General features: G+C 43.0%; 2 protein-coding genes across 2 annotated transcripts in view; one reads left to right on the forward strand and one right to left on the reverse strand.

Moving 5' to 3' along the window:
• The first annotated feature begins 1,809 nt into the window (after positions 1–1,809).
• Positions 1,810–9,500, forward strand: LOC116332125 (high-affinity choline transporter 1-like). Its single transcript, XM_031754987.2, has 8 exons — positions 1,810–2,167; positions 2,339–2,452; positions 4,979–5,134; positions 5,564–5,712; positions 6,890–7,033; positions 7,693–7,846; positions 8,186–8,400; positions 8,486–9,500. The coding sequence occupies exons 1-8, from the start codon at positions 1,984–1,986 to the stop codon at positions 9,008–9,010; spliced, it is 1,641 nt and encodes a 546-aa protein (XP_031610847.1). The 5' UTR covers positions 1,810–1,983; the 3' UTR covers positions 9,011–9,500.
• Positions 9,501–10,062: 562 nt separating this feature from the next.
• LOC116332064 (protein unc-80 homolog) overlaps positions 10,063–20,804 on the reverse strand; it is a 69,600-nt gene continuing 58,858 nt past the window's right edge. The window contains exons 58-66 of the mRNA XM_039606302.1: positions 20,631–20,796; positions 20,126–20,305; positions 19,879–20,026; positions 17,834–17,890; positions 16,744–16,825; positions 15,038–15,143; positions 14,686–14,706; positions 14,231–14,445; positions 10,063–13,089 (exon numbers count right to left, since the gene is read on the reverse strand). Coding sequence (XP_039462236.1) covers positions 12,589–13,089; positions 14,231–14,445; positions 14,686–14,706; positions 15,038–15,143; positions 16,744–16,825; positions 17,834–17,890; positions 19,879–20,026; positions 20,126–20,305; positions 20,631–20,796 — 1,476 coding nt within the window. The 3' untranslated portion in view covers positions 10,063–12,588. The remainder of the gene's footprint in view (positions 13,090–14,230; positions 14,446–14,685; positions 14,707–15,037; positions 15,144–16,743; positions 16,826–17,833; positions 17,891–19,878; positions 20,027–20,125; positions 20,306–20,630; positions 20,797–20,804) is intronic.

Genomic DNA, 20,804 nt, shown 5'->3' on the forward strand with positions numbered 1-20,804 from the left:
TGGTTCACAGTTTAAAATAATCCTCATTTATCTTATTCTGGGCCCGTCATTCTCTATAACAAGCAGTTTAATCCTCTCCCTTCAAGCTCATCTTCTTCTGATTGGCTGCCCTTCCCAAGCTGGAGGTTTAAAAAGCAGATAGGCGGGACAGCTAGAGCTATGATGTCCATATTAGGGCTATCCACACTGCATGATATCAGTAGAGTCAGGGGCAGAAAAGGCTAGGATCAGGTGACTGACATGGCAATTGAAGAATATCCCTTTTGTCTTTGAGAAACTCTTCTTTTGCAGTACGCTGTAGTTTTTAACTTTAGGCCAATCAGTTTTGCACTATTTGGCTTAATCTGAGCAGAGAGTATAGCTCTGTACACTTCAGAATATTTCTGCTGCTTCTATCACCAGTCACATCATCAGTAAACACCAGTGACCAGGTTCTGCATGCCCATGCCATAACATTACCACCACTATGTTTGGCAGATGATGTGTTATTCTTCCTATCACGAGGTGTTTCTCTCCTTCGCCACATTTATCTCTTGCCATCATCCTGGTAAATGTTAATCTTGGTTTCATCTGTCCCAAGAACTGTTTCCAGAACTCTGGATGGATGGATAGATATCTTATTGATCACACAAGTTAACAACGGCAGGATAAAGAATGAAACTGGTGCAGTCTAAAATACATGAATCATATAAGTTACTATAAGTGACTTCATGTTTCTCACTGACTCAAACGCCTCCAAATACTGCATAATGATGCTTCCAGCCTTGTGAATGACTTTGTTGTTTCTGCTGGCATCTTTGGCACTGGTGCTCCCCGTCAGCAGACAACAGCAAAATCTTCACGCATCCTTCTGTCTTCATGATTCCTTCCACCTTGATGAGAATCCCAGTCCCAGACACACTGAAGCATCCCCACAGCATAATACTCCCACCACTATGCTTCCCTCTGGGGACGATGTTCTTTGGGTTGTACGCCTCTGCCTTCATTCTCCAAACATAAGCAGTGTCTCTGTGGCCTAACAGCTCTAGCCTTGTCTCATCTGCCGAAAGCATGTGCTTCCAGTATGCATATTCCTTAGCATATTTCAGTCTGGCTTGAATCTGTCTCTTCTGCAGAAGTGGCATTCCTCTCAGTCTGTGCAGGGTTCTAGTGATTTTCCTACAATTCCTGACTTGGACAAGTCATTGACAAGTGTCTTGGCAATTGTTCTGAGATCTTTAGACACATCTCTCGCTAGTTTTCTTTCCAGAGTCTTTGAAATCTTTTGCTTCTTACCTCTGTTTGTTCTCAGTGGTTCTCATTGAGTTTCTTTATAACTATGTATATCCATCTCCTGCTTTGTGAGGATCAACAATTCCTGTTCTCAAGTCTAAACTGATTTTTTTGTTTTTAACATGATGCTTTGAGCAGTCACAGCTCAAACCCTTGCTGAAGCTTTGAGCATTACAAAGTTAAAGCACATCCTGGGACAGCAGTGGTTTGTGCTATGACTCAATAAACAGGAGCTGATAATAATTAAACTGGTCATTTTTGTTTTCCTTCAATGATTCTGTTATTATGTGCAAATAGAAATTATTTATGCTTTCAAAAGAAAACTTGTATGTTAAAGAAACGTTAAATTTCATAGGGGTCCTTATCTTTATATTATATCATTGTAAAGATTAGACAAAGGGCTTTTTGTTCTTTCTCTCTGAGTTTCCATTCCACACTCACTTTGGTGCAGATGTGTGTGTGTGTGTGTGTCTGTGTGTGTGTGAGGGGTGGGGGGGCACCACCCAGCTACAGTCTGATACAGCTACACAGTGTGAAGAAGGTCATCAGTCTGACCCTCCCTGTGGCGAGCAGCGAGCTTCCTTTACTCTCCTCTCTCTGCGTCTCAAACAGGGCCTCCGTCACGGCTTAGGAGCAGCTTCTATTGCTTCTATAACCACCAGGAAAAGTCTCAGGAGCTCTAATTTATCATTATTATCATTTTAATTCACGATGGCTCTCCATATATCCGGTCTAATAATGATGGTCATCTTTAACTTGTTGGTGCTGGGGATTGGGATCTGGGCTTCTCTGAAATCTAAGAAGATGGCGAAAAATTCAGCTGGTGGACAGATGGAAGTTTCTTTTTTGGCTAATCGGAGGGTCACCTTGGCAGTGGGCGTCTTCACCATGACAGGTGAGTTAACGTAGAAGTGTGTGATCAGTAATTTGGTGCTAACTTCAAACACGTTTTGGGTTGTTTGGGTTTTTTTTTAATGAAACAATATCTGTTTGCTTTTGTGAAGGTAGTAACTTTTACCATGAATGTGAGACTTGTGTGTGCTTTGTCTTGTATGATCGGCTGCAGCTACTTGGGTTGGAGGTGCCTTTATCATTGGAGTTGCAGAGACTGTTTATGACCCCACAAAGGGGCTAATCTGGGCTCTCATTCCTCTACAAATGTCAGTTTCATTCATCATCGGTAAGTACCTCTTACAGAGGAGTATTTACCTCCAAAAATATCCCTAAAATGGGCTTAACAACTATTTTCTTCAAAATAAGATCCACTCATACAGGATATGTCCTTATCTTCTATCATTACGTAAGATTTTTTTCTTAACTGTCCCCTTATCTTAATGGCAAATTTTGAATGTCTTGACATTCCTCAGCAATCACTAAACTCTTAACCACAAGAATCAAACATAACCCATCCATCCATCCATCCATCCATCTTCATCCGCTTTATCCGAGATCAGGTCGCGGGGGCAGCAGCCTAAGCAGAGAAGCCCAGACCTCCCTCTCCCCAGCCACCTCCTCCAGCTTATCCGGGGAACACCAAGGCGTTCCCAGGCCAGTCGAGAGATATAATCTCTCCAGCGTGTCCTGGGTCTGCCCTGGGCCTCTTCCGGTGGGACATGCCCGAACACCTCACCCAGGAGGCGCCCAGGAGGCATCCTTGTCAGATGCCCGAACCACCTCAACTGGCTCCTTTCGATGTGGAGGAGCAGCGGCTCTACTCTGAGCCCCTCCCGGATGGCCGAACTTCTCACCCTATCTCTAAGGGAGAGGCCAGCCACCCTTCGGAGGAAGCTCATTTCTGCCGCTTGTATCCGCGATCTCGTTCTTTTTCGGTCACTACCCACAGCTCGTGGCCATAGGTGAGGGTAGGGACGTAGATCGACCGGTAAATTGAGAGCTTCGCTTTTACACTCAGCTCCCTCTTCACCACGACGGACCGGTGCAGCGTCCGCATCACTGCAGCCGCAGCACCAATCCGCCTGTCGATCTCCGGCCCCTTCTCCCATCACTCGCGAACAAGACCCCGAGATACTTGAACTCCTCCACTTGGGGCAGGAACTCATCCCCGACCCGGAGTGGGCACTCCACCCTTTTCCGGCTGAGAACCATGGCCTCAGATTTGGAGGTGCTGATCCTCACACTCGGCTGCAAACCATTCCAGTGCGAGCTGGAGGCCTTCACCTGATGAAGCCAACAGAACCACATCATCCGCAAAAAGCAGAGATGAGATTCTGAGGCCACCGAGCGAAAGCCCTCCGCCACTTGGCTGCGACTAGAAATCCTGTCCATAAAATTATGAACAGAACCGGTGACAAAGGGCAGCCCTGGCGGAGCCCATCACCCACGGGAACGAGTCCGACTTATTGCCGGCAATGCGAACCAAACTCTTGCAACGGTTGTATAGGGATCGAATGGCCCGTAGCAATGGGCCAGACACCCCATACTCCCGCAACACCTCCCACAGGACACCCCGAGGGACACGGTCGAATGCCTTCTCCAAGTCCACAAAATACATGTAGACTGGTTGGGCAAACTCCCATGCACCCTCAAGTATCCTTGAGAGGATAAAGAGCTGGTCCAGTGTTCCGCGACCAGGACGAAAACCGCATTGTTCCTCCTGTATCTGAGGTTCGACTAGCGGACTAACTCTCCTTTCCAGCACCCTGGCATAGACTTTCCCAGGAGGCTGAGAGTGTGATCCCCTGTAGTTGGAACACACCCTCCGGTCTCCCTTCTTAAAGATGGGGACCACCACCCGGTCTGCCAATCCAGGGTACTGCCCTGATCTCCACGCAACATTGTAGAGGCGTGTCAACCAGGACAGCCCTACAACGTCCAGAGCCTTCAGGAACTCGGGCGGACCTCATCAACACCAGGGGCTCTGCCACCAAGGAGTTGTTTAACTGCCTCAGTGACCTCGCCCCGAAATTGGCGGGTCATTCCCTCATCCCCAGACTCTGCTTCCTCCTCGGAAGACGTGTCAGTGGGATTAAGGAGGTCCTCAGTATTCCTTCCACCGCCTGACAATTTTCTCAGTCGACGTCAGCAGCGCTCCGCCAGCACTATACACAGTGCAGGTAGAGCACCGCTTTCCCCTCCTGAGACGCCTGACGGTTTGCCAGAATCTCTTCGAGGCAGTCCGAAAGTTTTTTCCATGGCCTCCGAACTCCTCCCACACCCGAAGTTTTTGCTTCAGCCACTGCCCGAGCCGCATTCCGCTTGGCCTGTCGATACCTGTCGGCTGCCTCCGGAGTCCCACAGGCTAACCAAACCCGATAGGACTCCTTCTTCAGCCTGGTGGCTCCCTTCACCTCTGGTGTCCACCATTTGGTTCGGGATTACCACCACGGCAGGCACCAACCACCTTGCGGTCGCAGCTCAATGCAGCAGCCCGGCGATGGAGACGCTGAACATGGTCCATTCGGACTCAATGTCCCCAGTCTCCCTCGGAATGCTGTTGAAGCTCTGCCGGAGGTGTGCGTTGAAGATCTCGCGGACTGGGGCCTCTGCTAGACGTTCCCAGCACACCCTCACTACGCGTTTAGGTGCACCGGGTCTGTCCAGCATCCTCCCCCGCCACCTGATCCAACTCACCACCAGGTGGTGATCAGTTGACAGCTCAGCCCCTCTCTTTACCCGAGTGTCCAGAACATACATAACCTGAAATCTAATTTCTGCACTGCTTTGATTGTTGTCTCTTTTGCTAAAGGTGGTCTGTTCTTCGCAAAGCCAATGCGGGATAAAAACTACATCACCATGATGGATCCCTTTCAGAGGAAGTATGGGAAAACACTGACCGGGCTTCTCGCCATCATCCCTTTCATAAGTGAAGTCATGTGGGTTCCTGTCACGCTGATTTCCTTGGGTAATACAAACACACAAACACTCCCCTCCAGAAGTGTTGCCTAAAGGTGCTTTTTGTAGTTACCCTGCAGAATTTAACCAAATATTTTCACCACCAGGGGGCAGCATTTCACCAGTTACCTCTAAACTTCATATTTTTAAATACTGTCATATCCTCACTTAAATAAGAGCATACTCACCAGTAACACTGGTTTGCCTGCAATATCTAGTGGTCCAAACTGGTATTACACAAAACTACAGCGTTCAACTTTAGTTGCCATCTCTTCAATACAAGACACAGGTCTTCTGTTTTTCTTTTACTCTTATTTTGTTATTTTTGGAAGGTTTTAAAACTTGTAATTGGCTGTATTTGCAGTGAGTACCTTTAAATATTTATATTGGTCAACATGATTTTCAGAGGTATTGATTATGTGTGTGGTTCTCCCAACAGGGGTCACAGTTTCCGTCTTTTCCGATCTGCCCTTAAGTCTCTGCATCTGGATCTCTGCTGCGGTGGCCATCGTCTACACAGTTCTCGGAGGTCTCTATTCAGTTGCTTTTACTGATGTCATCCAGTTATCACTGGTGTTTTGTAGCTTGGTGAGTTTAATGCGACAAAACATAAACAAGACTGCTTTTCCAACACGCCAGAGGTAAACGTTATCTCTTGCAAGAAAGAGTGCACGTTACTAGGGATGGGTATCATTTAGGTTTTATCCGATACCGGTGCCAAACCGGTACTTTTGAAACGGTGCCGGTGCTCAAACCGGTGCTTAAAGAATGGAGAACACAAAATTGGTCCAAAAACTTCTCATGTTCAGCTGTTTTTTTGTAAAATGATAACAATGTTAGCCTTTTCTGCAGCTATAGGGGATATATGGTATCACTCTTGGTTGGAAGCAGTGCTTAATCAATGGAAAAAACACAAACTTTGTCCAAAAACCTCTCATGTTTAGCTGTTTTCCACTTTTTCTTTGGTCATTTTAGCCTTTTTGGCCAGGGTGAAGGGAGTATCTGCCATCAAACAAGAAGACAGCCATATTTAACTACAACAGTGTTTGCTAGTTCACCTTACATGCATTAATTTAATAACATGTTAGCCTACTCAACGTAAATTACACATGAACAACATTAAGTTACTCATGCAGAGAAGAGCGGCTGCTGCTGCCATCATCATCCGTCATCATTTCTGCTACACTGGCAGGGCTAGGGGCCAGGACTCTACTCGTCGGGTTTTTGGGGGATGTTGCTAACTCCAGGTCCGATAACAGGCACCACACCCGCAGTAGATGTGCTCGGTGTGAGGTCTCGCAGCAAGCTATCAAATACGGCGCATTTCTCGCTTTTAAAAAAACGCTATGCGTCGCCAGGTGTTTCATCGGATTCGAGGAGTTACCTCATTTGCACAGTATCACAGTATTAACTTAAAGCACTTGTTGCAGGCTGCTGAGTTTGCATCTTTTGCTGTGAAGTACAGCCAGACTTTTGACCGCTTCGCCTTGGGCATTTTTAATCTGTAGCTCTGCTCTAAAAGAACGTAGGTACCTGGGCCCGCCTACTATCCTCGGAAACGTAAAATGATTGGCTAGAATCTAAAGTGTATCACAGCTCAGGAAAAAAAAAGCACCGAAATAAAGCACCGAATGTGTGCTGCTTTTTGGTCTGGTTACTACCGTTTATGTCAGAACCAAACCGGTACCCATCCCTACACGTTACAGTTACAGCGTAGGTTGAATCAGATTAGTTTCTCAAAAGCTTTTCTCTGTTTTTTTTCCAGTGGTTGTGTGCTCCCTTTGTTCTGGTGAGTGATGTCTACACCGATCTCCGTCAAACGGCTTTCAACCACACGTTTCAGGCGCCCTGGCTCGGCCACCTTGAGTCTGATGACGTGTGGATATGGATTGATAATTTTCTCGCAATGGTGAGATGACGTAACAGTAACATGTTTCTAATGATTTAATAAGATTTGAAGTCCTTGAAACCTTATATTAAAACACAAACATTGTATATAAAAGATTATATCAAATAAAGTGTAAAGTTGATAAGTTGCTTTTGAACAAATTGAATAAAAAGGCTGAAAAAGTAAGAGGTACAATAAAAAAGAAACAGCGGGAGGAACATTAGGTTATAAAAAAGTCTTCTTAGGCAGAGTTTCTCAGAAGCAAAGATGGGCAGAGGTTCAACAATTTCCAAAAAACTGTCTACAGATTTTGGAACAATTTCAGAAACATTTTAATCATGTAAAATTATGAAAACTTTAAAATTATGAAAACTTTAAATCTCTCCTCATCTACAGTGCATAATATCATCAAAGGAATCAGAAAATTTGGAGGAATCTCTGTGCGCAAGGACAAAGCTGAAAATCAATACTTGCCCTCAGGCATTTTGAGACATCTACATCATTAGTGTGATTTCCTTTTAAACTCTTGGCCCTTATATGTTTTTATTTGTTAAAAACAAACTGTGAGCAATAAGTTCTTATGCTGGTAATCACTAAAACACAAGAAAATCTCTCGGTTTTCAAAAAAGTGTCTTAAAAAAATGAACATAGTAGATTGTGGGCTTGCTCTTTGTTTTCAGAGTATTGGAAATTTGGCGTTTCAGGACTTCCATCAGAGGACACTCTCCTCCAGCTCCACGGCCACGGCCAGAATGATTTGTTTCATAGCGGCAGGTGTGGTCATTATTCTGGGAATTCCACCTGTGCTGATCGGAGCTGTTGCAGCATCAACAGGTACACCTGTTGATGTCTTCTTCTTTCTTCCGGCTAAACCCTTTAGTTGTCTGCACAGCGGATCATCTGCCTCCACCCTCACCCTTTTCCCTCTGCATGTCATTTACTAAAAAAAAAATTCAAACACTAACTACACATAAAACTTGTAATATTCTTTTTACTCATCCAAAAAGTTTTCATAGATTTTATTTTGAATTTATATTTTATCTGGCAAAAAGGAGCTTCCATACACGATGAGCCTTTAGCAGAATGATTCAGATGATCCAGAGACCAGAAAGGAGCAGGAAGACTCATATTTCAGTAACTTTAAACATTAAAATGATTCCTCTTACGCTTCAGACTGGAACCTGACCTCTTATGGCTCACCTTCACCCTATGAGCGAGGAGAGGCTGCCATGGCGTTGCCCATTATCCTTTTGCATCTTACCCCCACCGCTGTTTTCGTTGTCGGCATGGGGGCCATTGCCGGTGCCGCCATGTCATCCACTGACTCATGCCTGCTGGCGGCAACCTCCATCTTCACCACCAACATCTACACCCTCGTTAGACATCAGGTAGGAACAAAGTCGGTCAGGATGCTGAGTTCTTAAAAGGTTGTGTTGATATTTTGGGAAAAATGAGCTTTGGTGTTCTGTTTAGGTATCAGAGAGAGAGCTGCAGTGGGTGATCCGCCTCTCCATAGTGGTCGTAGGGACTGTAGGAACCTCACTCACCTACCTTGACAGCAGAACGTTGGCCTTCTGGATCCTCAGCTCAGACTTGACCTACACTGTCATGCTCCCCCAGCTGATCTGCATCCTCTTCGTCAGATCTTCCAATGCCTACGGGGCCGTGGCGGGTTACATTGTTGCCTCTGTGATGAGAGTGCTGTGTGGCGAGCCGGTGTTCAACCTTCCCGCCATCCTGCGTTTCCCTGGCTGCGCTCTGGAGGATGGTGTTTATGTGCAGCGCTGGCCTTTCAAGACCATTTGCATGCTGTCCTCTCTGGTCACCATCCTGGTATTTTCTTACGCGACGTCGCTCTTATTCAACAAGGGGATCCTCCCAGAGAGGTGGGACCTGTTCAGGGTGACGACTCAAGAAGAAACAGCCCCAGCAGATGGTGCCAGATTAGGTGAAAATGATAAACATGCATCTGAACTGATGCTGGACACAAGATGCTAAGTTTGTGTTTTTTTCCTACATTTTCAAGTCTTCAGCACTTCTGCTATATTAAATGATGCACATTGGTAATGGCAATGTTGCCTGATTTTTGGATTACTTTTGTTGTTATGCAAAATAAAATGAACAAATACCTTTTACTTAACAGCTAGTTAAACATTATGTTTACAATTACCTTGAGTCAGAAAACAATTAATCCCCACCAAGCTGCTTAGAGCACATTTTACACGTTTTTTTTTTTTTATCATTATTTAAGAGAAATATCTGCTCTGCTGTAACAGCAGCATATTTGTGTATATCACTATTTGTGTGGGTAACTCCGTATAACAACCACTGCTAATAATGAACTGATTGTTAGTTAAACTTGAATAAACGGCTATTTTACTGTTAACATTTCAATAATAAATATTTCTTACTAATCAGTGGGCAAGTTATACTTTAAATCTGTTTATGTCATTAAGTTGTGCAATATAAAATTCAATACTGTGAAAAAGTTTGCCCCCTCTCTGATTCCTCGGTTTTTTGCATATTTCTCACGCTTACATGCTATAAATTTATATTAGACAAAGGTTAACCAAGTAAATTCAAAGTGCAGTTTTTAAATGATTTTATTTGTTAAGGGAAAAATACAATGACCCTGAAAGGTTAAACACACTGCAACTTAAAAAAAAAAGACAACAGTAAAACACAACAGAAGTAGAAAAAACTTAGCAAAAGTCGAATAAAACATGAAGGAAGTAGAAAAATAGAATATCACAAAACGTAATGGATGTGTTTTTGAGGACACAATAACGTGACGGACCAGCTATGGAAGTGACAGAAACCAAAAACGAGTGTAGGCTTACAGTGACACAGGCTTAGAAGAAGCAGAGGATTCATTGATGTCGTGAGGAATAAAAAGATGAAGATTGTGTTCTTGATTTTTTTTTTTAGCTTTTGCAGCATTTATATATTCTATATTTATATTTTTATAATATATATGCTTTTATTTGTCGCAGTATGTTTGACCTCTCAGAGCTACTGTAAAAAAAAAGCGACCTGACCTTATTTAAAAAGTCATCAGTTTACTGAAAATCTATCTTGCTGAGCTATTTTCAAAGCAAGAACTGAAAATGACAGAAACCTCCATTAAAAAAACCCCAGACAAAGCTGAAAAACAGTGATAACAATATCCATTTATTTAGATATTTAGGAAATATTCTGATATACTGAAGCTTTATTATTTAATCTTTGCACAAAGAAGACATCATTTGACACAGACATGTTACATTTAAAGGGAGTTCCGATACGACAAACCCAGCGACCCTCGACTATAAATATGCCGATACGTCTTTACACTCTAGGCTTGGCATGATATGCATTTAGAAACATCAAACAAAGAATTTGCAGAGGTGCGTGGATTTAGAGACACAACGATAACCCCCTTTAAGAAAAGCATCCTCTGCATAACTAACCAAAATGATTACATAATTTTTCACAAATCATGACACAAACAGACAAAAGAAAGACAGAAGCAGCCAACAATAAAACACTCACAGTGCACTGGTGTGAGTTATGGCACGTTTTGTCTTCTGTAGCCTGACAGCACACAGAGAGGTTTGAGTGTGGAGGCCACAGCAAGCAGCTGAGTGTCACGAACACGGCAGACAGAAAACAACCGGACGTTACTGTGGGACTGTTTCAGTGGATACTCCTGGAGGTATGAGGTTCTCAGTGGACTAAATAAACCGATGTATGCAGACGTCTCTGTTAAGGCATGAAATGAGTAACGAGGTAACGTCTATCTACTGCATCGTCACAGTTGCAATAAAGAGAAGAGACTTCCCGTCCCCACTGCTCTGAATAGAAGACATCACAGACACAAACAGAACAGCATGACCAATACCAGGACAAGTGTCTCTGTAAATATTATATGCCTTTTTCTTATATATATATAACTGCTATGTAAAGATACAGTCTTTGGTCACAAATAAAATATTGTGCACAACATACACTGTAGAGTTAGAGCTGAACTCAATGAGACATTGGTAGGACATTATGACTGCATGATGATGGTGATAGCACAACCGGTGTTGGTTTATTTATCTACCGGTGAAGCCGCAATCTACTGCCTTCTTCCTAAAACTAACAAACAGATAAAACAAATTCAAATGTAGTGTCTCTACATTTGGGGAATGTATTTGGGGAATTGGTTGTTTTTTTGCTGTGTTTCCACAGCCAGGCCCTGAAGATGAAGCCTCGGATGACAGAGGCTGTGGGAGGGGCTACCATACGGAGTTCTTGAAATTCGCTAATTGGTCACCATGATTTTCTCTCCAATTATGGTGCACACTATGGTCCGCGCCATCGTTGGGGTTGGTGGGATGCGTCAGTAAATACGCCAAAAATGAATTTTTTACACATTCCTGCAGTCTCTCCTATTCCTGCAACCGTTACAACCCTTGCAATCCCTCCCATCTCTGCAACACTCACAATTCCTACAATCCCTCATATCCCTGCTACCATTGCAACCCCTGCAATCTCTCACATCCATGTAACTGTCAATCTGTGCAACTGTAGACTTTTTTTTCCCTTTTAAACATGGAAAATACGAGGTGCATATACATGAACACAAATGTCGCAACTACTTCACAAGCTGCTGTGAGACTGCTGTAATACAGGGAGCACGATTGGCCGGCACAACATCTTATCACATGAAGAAGTCATGTGACTGTGTTTCCAGTTTAGTGTTAGCCTTTCGGATTGCATCCACGCTAAAAAAACAAAAAGTCAAAATTGTGGTGAATTTGTTTTGGTTATCCTGTTGAGCATCTCTAATTTATCCTAAACTTTTATTTTTCAGCAGAGTTGATGGAAAAGTCTTTATCCACACCAAGACGTTTACTTTACAAACAGCATCACTTAACAAAGCACTGGATATGATGGAGTTTTAGCTGGAAACACGTGTATTCGACTTTATGAACATTTTGCAGTGCAAATGACAGAAAAAACATCTCTTTCTAAAATATAAAATCTCATAGACTTCTGGATTACAACATGTCATACTCCACTTCTATGTGATTAAAATACATATGCTGTATTATATATTTATTCCCTTTACTCCATTTCAAATAAAAGTGCTAAGATAAGTCACTCACTTTATCTTTAGAATGGCTCTTTATAACGTTCATACAAATCTGCACCACATCACATGTTATATCATCTCCTTTTTCAATATAGACATATTTTCTATTTTGAATGGTCATTACTGAGTTAAATAATCCTTTCTCTTATCTTAAATAGGTGTTTGATATCATTGCTGAAAATACATTTCTGCTCTTGGTGAGGACCAAAGATGAGACGTTATGTCGATTGCTGCTGTAACATACATTCAGCCCTCAGACTGAGGACAGAGAAGATAAGAGAGTGACTCTGATTTGTCATATTTCAGACAGAGGAAGGAGTTTTCTTCATTTAGGATACATAAAGTCAAAACATTCCTGTCCTTTCAAACTGTTTAAGACTTTCAGTAAAACCTAAAACTTTACTTTTTGTGTTTTATAGAGCATCTGGATAGAAAAAACATCCATCCGTCACCTCTCTCACACGTGAGACTCATCCAGGTCCAGGTCGACGGGTGAGAGGGGGAGGGGAGAGCGGCGAGGTGACCGGCGGGGGGAAGGAGGGGACAGCAGCGGGGTGAGAAGCGGGTTCTCAGTGCCGTCGTCCTCGCTGAGCTGCAGCAAGGTGTCGCTGCGCGGCAGCAGGGCGGTTGTGTCCTCGTCCCCGGGGCTCTCTCTGATCCTGGAAGGCCCCGGTGGTGGTGGAGGAGGAGGAGCAGCAGCAAGATGAGTTGGTGGTAATGGAGGTGGCGGCGGTGGACCCGGGGCGGGTGATGTGCTCAGCACCGGGAGTGGCGGTGGGAGAGGAGAGGAGGAGCGGGACAAAGGGAGAGGGGAGCAGGTTCTGGAGAGGGGGAGAGGGGAGCAGGTTCGGGATGGGGGTGTTGGAGTGGAAGGCCGGGAGATGGATGGGGGAGGGGAGAGGCTGCTGCGGAGCCCCCACTGCTCTCTCTTCTCCTTGCTGCTTAATGCTTGAGGGACCTGTGTGGGAATACACCTGCTCCTGTAGTTTAGCTTTTAAAACACACGGGACACACATTTAAAGGGCTAGTTCACACACAAATGACATAAAATTATACTTTTATGTCCTTAAAATTAGAGGAATAGCTGCAGATGGTCATCATTCTGGTTTAAAGGCCGTAAAGGCGTGCCACAGGGCTCAATACTAGGTCCACCTACTGGCCACTTTGTTAGGTACAGTTGTTCAACTACTTGCTAGCACAAATATCTAATCGATCACATGGTAGCAACCCTTTACATTTAGGCATGTAGACATGGTAAAGATGACTTGCTGAAGTTCAAACTGAGCATCAGAATGAGGAAGAAAGGTGTTTAAACCACTTTGAATGTGGCATGGTTGTTGTTGGTCTGAGTGTTTCAGGAACTGCGAGATTTTTCCTGAACAACCATCTCTGGAGTTTTACAGGGGATGAGCTGAAAAAGAGAAAATCATCTCAAACTGAGTTCTTTGTACTCAAATGGCCCCCATAGTCATCAGATCTCAATCCAGAGCACCACTGGGTTGAATCCATACCACAAAGAATTAAATGGTTCTGAAGACGAAAGGCAGTCCGACCCAGTACTAGCAAAGTGTACCTACTCAAATAGCTGGTGAATATAAATCAGTAGATACTGCTACAAAAAAATTAGGATTTTTTCTTTTTGGGTGAACCAGCTATGTAAGTACTTCAATTGTATTGTTTATACCAGAACATGACTCAAATAAAATGAATATATAAAATCATAAAAAATAAATAAAAAATGGTGATGGTAAGAGGAAGATGAAATAAATGTAGGTAACACTTAGTACTATAGTTTGCGTTCAAAATGTCATATGATTAGCTGTCCACTGTTACCAAAGCAACAGCCAATCACACGCACGGCTCTGCCCTATTTGTTTTCACTCACAGTTAACATTGCGAAGAAAAGCATTCTGTTTATGAAGGTAATTCAAAATAAAGTGGTCAATCTGAGTTTTCAAAATAAACAGAACGTCTTTTTCTGTGTATTTAGTACGTTTTCAAATAAATTCATGTCTAGCATATTATATTACTTAATGTCCACAGCATGTATGGCTTATAAATGCATGGATTTCTGCATTTCCTCCCTCAGCTGGTCCTACCTGTGCATTTGTAGGTCCGTGCAGGTCAGCCGTGATCATGGCTGAAGAGGTGGGGGGCACTTCCAGGGTTGGGGACTTTGATGGGGCAGGACTCGTCCCTCTGCCTTCACCCGGTGGGTCCACAGTGCTGGGAGTTGGAGGCTTGCTTGCCCCCGTGGACGCCTGCTGGCCTTGATTCTCTGTAAAGGTGACTGACCTCTTTTGGTCTCCATGCGCTGTGGGCAGACATGCATGCACACGTGGTCAAAACAGAGACGATAGCGCCAGCTAGCGACTCGCTAACACATCAGCACCACCAAAGAGAGTGGAGGCAGGGAGGGGACGGGAGAGGGGGAGGCAGGGGATCGGGGGGGTAATGCAAGACAGACATGCAGAGCGCCCTATTGGGTGAGGTTGCAGATAAAAGGGGCGAGCCGTTGCAGGGTGGAGAGGAAGGGTTAAGAGTTGTGTCTCACCTTCACAGTCCAATAAAGTTTCTTTATTTCGAAACAAAAGCATGAGACAGAACAGAGTGAGAAGAGTCAGTCTGGTGGCAGGTGGTACCGCAAACAGCATTGGAACAAACACAGAGGTCGTGAATGGGGAGGACGGGTCAGTTCAAGTCAGCACACTGACAATAAGTATTTTCATAGGTATAAGTGTTTGTAAGTCTAGATTTGGCTTGTGTGCTTGATCTGAAGTGCAGGGTGAGTTTCGCTGTTACTTTTAAATATAGTCACGCATCCTGTTTCAGAATTTTAAGACACATGATGCACTTTCATCATCCCTTATCTAAGAAAAGACAGATGAAAGCATGTGTGCTGTTACCCAGTGGTTTGTTCTTGGGCTGAATGCTCCTGCGCGTTGTAGAAAGCCTTGCTCCAGATCGACCGCGCGGTTCGGTCTTTGGAATGGACAGCAGGGGGCGTCGCATCTACGGGAAATTTATAGAAAAGCCACAAGACAGTTAGCCTGCCCACTGTATTGTGTGCCCATGTGCGATGTTGTTCTCGTCTTTTTAGTAAATAAAATGCTTTTTTAAAACAGGTTTATGTAACACCTGACACAACACAAGAATGACTGAATTATTTAAAATAAATAAATTTCCACATCTACTTAAAAAAATAATAATAATGATTTATAATAATAAACATGAACATAATACAGAAGAAAGTTCTATATATTAATAAATTTACCACAACAGTGATTGTAACAATATAACAAACTTATTAGACGTCATATTCTGAACAATATAAATATATAAAATGAAAAATATATTAAAATAATATAAATCTATATTGCTTCATAGACTTTGTCCTTTTTATCCCCACATTGTTTAAGCATTTTTTAGGGTGGCTTATTTTGATAACTTGATTGATAATCAGCAGCTGCTCAGTAGGACCGGGAAGATTAGAAATTTGTGCTGACCATTACAATACGTAGTGTGATAAATGTAATGTGCGTACAGTGAGTACAGTCATAAGGTCAATGTTAGGGGCAAATGTGCAAATACATATGATTGTGGGATTTGTATAAAACATTTGTATACACCATACACATGCTGACACTCACAGTGAGTGAGACAATGTTTAAGCAAATCTTCATCAAGATGTTCTTCTCATCTATGACGAGATAAGGAACATCTACACATATGTACATATTCACCCATCATAATAGTATGATACATGGCTTTTAAAAGGTCTTATAGGTGTATAAATGCTAGAAATGAGTGATTTTGGTGGTAGGTGGTTACTAGGCAACATTACGATACTGTAATTTTTGGAGTTTGTAGACAGAGTTTTTGTATTAACAAAAGATAATCAAACATGCAAACATTTAAATGGACCATATTTATAACATGGCTGGATCTTAACATAAAAAACGATTCAACATTTCCTTTTTAATTTTTTTGCTTTATTATTAATTATTTTCATTATAGTTTTTTAAATGTTTCATTTACCAAAACATTTACTTTATGTATTTTAAAACTGCTTTAAATTCTGTCACAATGTAGTTTTCTTATATTTAAATCTACAAAAATTAAGTGGGTCATATTTGTTTTTATTCATATGAAAATGATGTAGAAGTGAAACTTCCTGTCTTTCTCCCCTCAACCCCGACTGGTTGTGGAGATGGCCACTCCTCCCTGAGCCTGGTTCTGCTAGAGGTTTCTTCCTGTTAAAAGGGAGTTTTTCCTTCCCACTGTTGAGCACTTGCTCACAGGGGCTCATATGATTGTTGGAGTTTTGTGTGTTTATTTGTATTATTGTATTGGTCCTTACCTTACAATATAAAGCACCTTGAGGCACAATGTTTTGGGGATTTGGCGCTATATAAATAAAACTGAACTGAAGTGAATTTCTTTTATTTTATGTGTGTGTTCTAAAAATACTTTTAAATTCTATTTTCTTGTAATGTTTTTGCTTAAATATGAATTAAGATAGCACATACTCAATGCCATCAATTTAGGAACATTTATCCATATCACACATATGTGTTAAACGCGACACATGAAAAACAGGTGATGTCCACACCTGTCTGAGTCCTCGCTTTCTTCCCAACGGAGGCTGGATCAGGAGGTTCTGCTGACCTGGTTCGCTCTGCACACTGGCCACCCTGATGCAGTCAGTCATAAAGAGACACACACGCACACATTCACGTGCGCACATTCACGCAAAACACATGGAAATACGTCACCATAAAGGGACTGAAAAGCAAAGATTACCCAACCGTCGATAAACGAAACTTTGATCACAATAAGATGTCGCTGCTACTCTACCCATTCACTCACTACACAATACACACAGTGTGCTACAAGACACCCAATCACAGTACGGAAAAAAATAACAGTGCTGCTATGATTCAAACACTGAAAACACAACAGGGGAGTAGTAGGGCCTGGAGTGGCAATCCTGACAAAGCAACTTGTCTCGTTTTTTGTGCTACAAAAGCCCCTGAAACACCTGAAATGTCCCCATCTAACCATGAAACAGTCATACGGCATATTTAAAGTTAGCTTCTAAACAAAAAACAACATCTAAAATGTCCATTGTTTGTATTTTTTTGTGTTGCCACCCCAGTTCCCTCGTGCCCCTCCAGATTGGTATCCACAGTAGGACGCCCAATTTGATCAGCGAAAGCCTGATAGACACGTAAACAGTATGAAACACCATGGCACCGATGAGAGGCTGACTTTAGTGATGGCACATTAACTGTAAAGAACCACAGCTAACAGAGAAAGAACACAGGCAGAGCTCCCTGGCCCCAGGGGCTGATGAGACCCTTTTTAACATTTTTTTTGTAAAAGGGGGAGGGGGCCTGGTTAGGATAGCACAGCGGATGAGCTGAGAAGATGAGGGTCAGTGTGGAGCTCAAGGGGAAGTGAGGGGGGTTAAGGGGATAGAGACAAGGCACATTAGACCCACACAGAAAGAGATAGAGACGGGTAAGTGGGAGGTGGGGGGGCGGAGGTGTGACGGGCCAAGGCGATTTGATTCGATGCGGATGAGTGATCAACAGTGAGGCGGCCGATAGAGGTGGCCGTCCTGAGGTGATGCCCCTCCCGGTGGCGGACAGATGCAAGAATGCGCCAACGGGACACAGACAGAGAGAGGGCCACTGTACCTAGAGAGGTTACCCTCCTGCAGAAGGCCCTGGGACTCATCTAGCACATTGGGTTCACTGTAAAAAGGGGGGCGAAGCGGGAAAATGGGAGTTTAGGGAGTGCAGTGAGATCCATCACCACCCTGAGCCCCTTGCTTAGCAGGGTTTATATAAGCCAGGGTGTTTCCTCTAACCAAAATTAACCAAAGGCAGAGCAGACTTGATTTTTAACATTCTTACCATGAAACAGAGTCTTAACGCTGCTTAATAAAAAAACATTATAAATCAACAGAGATATACATAGATAAATATGACTGTGGTTGTGGAATATGACTGGTTGATTTCTCGTCCATCGGTCGGCTCTACATGTTACATAATAAACAGGAAAGAGTTGAACATTTCATGAAAGCTGCTCTGAAAACAGAAATAATCTCATTAGTTTAACCAGCAGGATAGAAGCACAGTGGTTCTCAAATATAACTGTGAAGTTTAGACACTTTAGCTTTTTGTAGTCAAGAGTCAACATATTTGAGAGTGTAGCTGATGTTTTTTTGGTTAGCAACCTGCATTCATAGATCACAAGTGTGGAAACATATTAATAAAATCCTGGAACATTACATAACAAGGGAGATGTACGTCAGGCACTTGGGAGCCTTGATCCTGAAGCATAAACTCGCTGTAAGCCTCTGAGGTCTATAACTGACGACTTATGCGTCAGTCAGAATTTTGCACCATAGCTACACTATGTCGTAAGCACAAGCCCCTCTAAAACTGCACCAAAACCTATGCAGGATTAGGACTTTTTCAGGGCCCCTGAAAAAAATTAATGGGGGGATAAATGTCAGAAATAATCTCCTGATTGACATTTTTTGTACAAATTCTTAGATTAATCTAAGAAATCTTAGATTAATCTAAGAATTCAAACTTTTTCGGTCAAAATTCTGAGATTAATGTAATTAATCTCATGACAAAGATTTATGTAAAAATGATTACTATCTTCTCAGAATACTGAAATTATTGTCAGGATTCAGACTTTTTCCCCTTTGAGTTTTGAGATAAATGTCAGAATTAATATGATGACTAAGATTAATGTTCAAATTCCGACTTTTTTCTCTGAATTCTGAGAACAAAGTCAGAATTCATTTTTTTCTTCTCAGAATTCTGAGGGATAAAAAATCCAAAAGACACTCCCCATTTTTTATTAGTGGGCCTAATCCTCTTCTGTAGTAACCTGATGTGTACCTCCCTAATGTAACTGCATGTGGCACTGATGTGGCCTGTAACTGTTGTGATTGGCCCATTCAGCACGGCTGAATCCAGCTACTTTTTTGCCACAGCTTTGCAATTAATAAATGAACAAGTAACAATCCTTTTCTGAATATAAGGAAAACTAATCAAAGCATTAATATAAGGACTCACAAATGTCAGTTAACCCCTGGAGAGAGACTGGTGAAAATACTGGATGGTACATGGGGGAATTTAAAAAGCAGTACAAAAACCTGAGGAACAAATGTATTTATCCCCCAAAGAAAAACTCACCAAACAAAGAGAAATCTGCTACTGAACAAAACAAGGAAGGGTTTTATTACAGCACCCTTTTTGGGACCTAGTGACAGCCTGTAACCATTTGCTGGTCAGTGAAAACAGATAGTTCAGAACAACTGGTTTCCAGGTGACTGGTGCCTTAATGCAGTTTAAACAGAGCTGGTCACTGTAGGCCTTTTTATTCCTTTGTTTCCTGTTATAATGTTGGCTGTTGGATCATGGAGGATCTGCAGTTAGCTTTATTTTTCAGCCCTTTCTCCCTTTTACTAGGTCTGAAATTGCCTTTTAATGGCTAGTGAGATTATTTCTGCCTTCACACCACTTCATCTTTACTTTTCAAGTACAGGAAAAACAACTTGCATATTGCAGCTAACAACTAACTACTAAACCACCATTTTTTTGTTTGTTTGTTTTTTAACCCATAAAGACTAAACAGATTGAAAAAGATTTTCACTGAAGTAGGTGTGACTGTTTCACATAAGTGTTTATCTGTGGCTCCCAGGTTCAGTGGGAAGCGTTACCTGTGGCTGGGCAACATTATGGTGCGGGGGGCCTCGGGCTGAGAGGCCGCCGAGCCAGTGGCGTGGCTGGAGAAACGGCGCTGTGACATCACCCTGGGCATGAAGGCTTCATGCTCGCTCACCACGCTGGGAATGCTCATGGAGTCAACTGCAGCGAGAGAAACGTAGAGTGGTGAGTTCACTTCAAAGGAAGTGAACAGGAATGAGTGAGAATAGCTGGTAAAAACAAGGGAACAGTGTTTCTGACTCTCTTCGTCGTCCTCGTCGGTACGGCTGAGCGTGTCCTGTGAGGGCTGCCGTGACGGTTGGCTGTCCTGCTCCCAAACTGTTCCGGTGCCTGTGTTGGACCGTGACATTGTGGCCAAACTGAGGCGGTAGGCTGACGTGGAGGTGCCCACCGTGCTGATGGATGTCTTGCCCTGATATGCTGTGAGGTGGAAAACACCATACGTGACTGCAGAGTTGATGGCTTCTATTTGAAAACACTTACAGGACAAGTTCACCCTGTTTATCTGTCTATATTACTGATTCCCTTTACGTGGACATTTTTTAAAAACATACTCAGGTTCCATTAAGAAATTAAACATACAGACATACACATCAATCATCTCCTGTCAGATTATATCAGGGTCTTTGGACTGCAGTATGTTGTACGTCAGTATGTGTGTGACTAGAAGCCAAAAAAACTAGATGGATAAAATGGGATTTTTAGATGAACCGTTCCTTTAATTTTTTAGTATGTAGCTCCTGACCCGAGCCGCTGTGCACAGCCTCTTTGAGGATCTTGAGCTCATTGTTGAACTCTGCAAACAGTGAGCTCTTGCAGAGAGGTCGTGGGATGAAGCGCCGCTCCAGCTGATCAGCGATGTGGTGGCGCGCTGTGATCTCTTCCTGGGAATCGGCCGGCTGGGTCAGCAACTGGAAAA

Source organism: Oreochromis aureus, linkage group 23 (assembly GCF_013358895.1).
Source record: "Oreochromis aureus strain Israel breed Guangdong linkage group 23, ZZ_aureus, whole genome shotgun sequence".
NCBI classification, from domain to species: Eukaryota; Metazoa; Chordata; class Actinopteri; order Cichliformes; family Cichlidae; genus Oreochromis; species Oreochromis aureus.

Coding starts and splice junctions, on each gene's coding strand:
- LOC116332125 (XM_031754987.2), top strand. CDS start 1,984: ATGGCTCTCCATATATCCGGTCTAATAATGATGGTCATCTTTAACTTG. Junction 2,168..2,338: donor GGGCGTCTTCACCATGACAG/GTGAGTTAACGT, acceptor GATCGGCTGCAG/CTACTTGGGTTGGAGGTGCC. Junction 7,034..7,692: donor TTGATAATTTTCTCGCAATG/GTGAGATGACGT, acceptor CTTTGTTTTCAG/AGTATTGGAAATTTGGCGTT.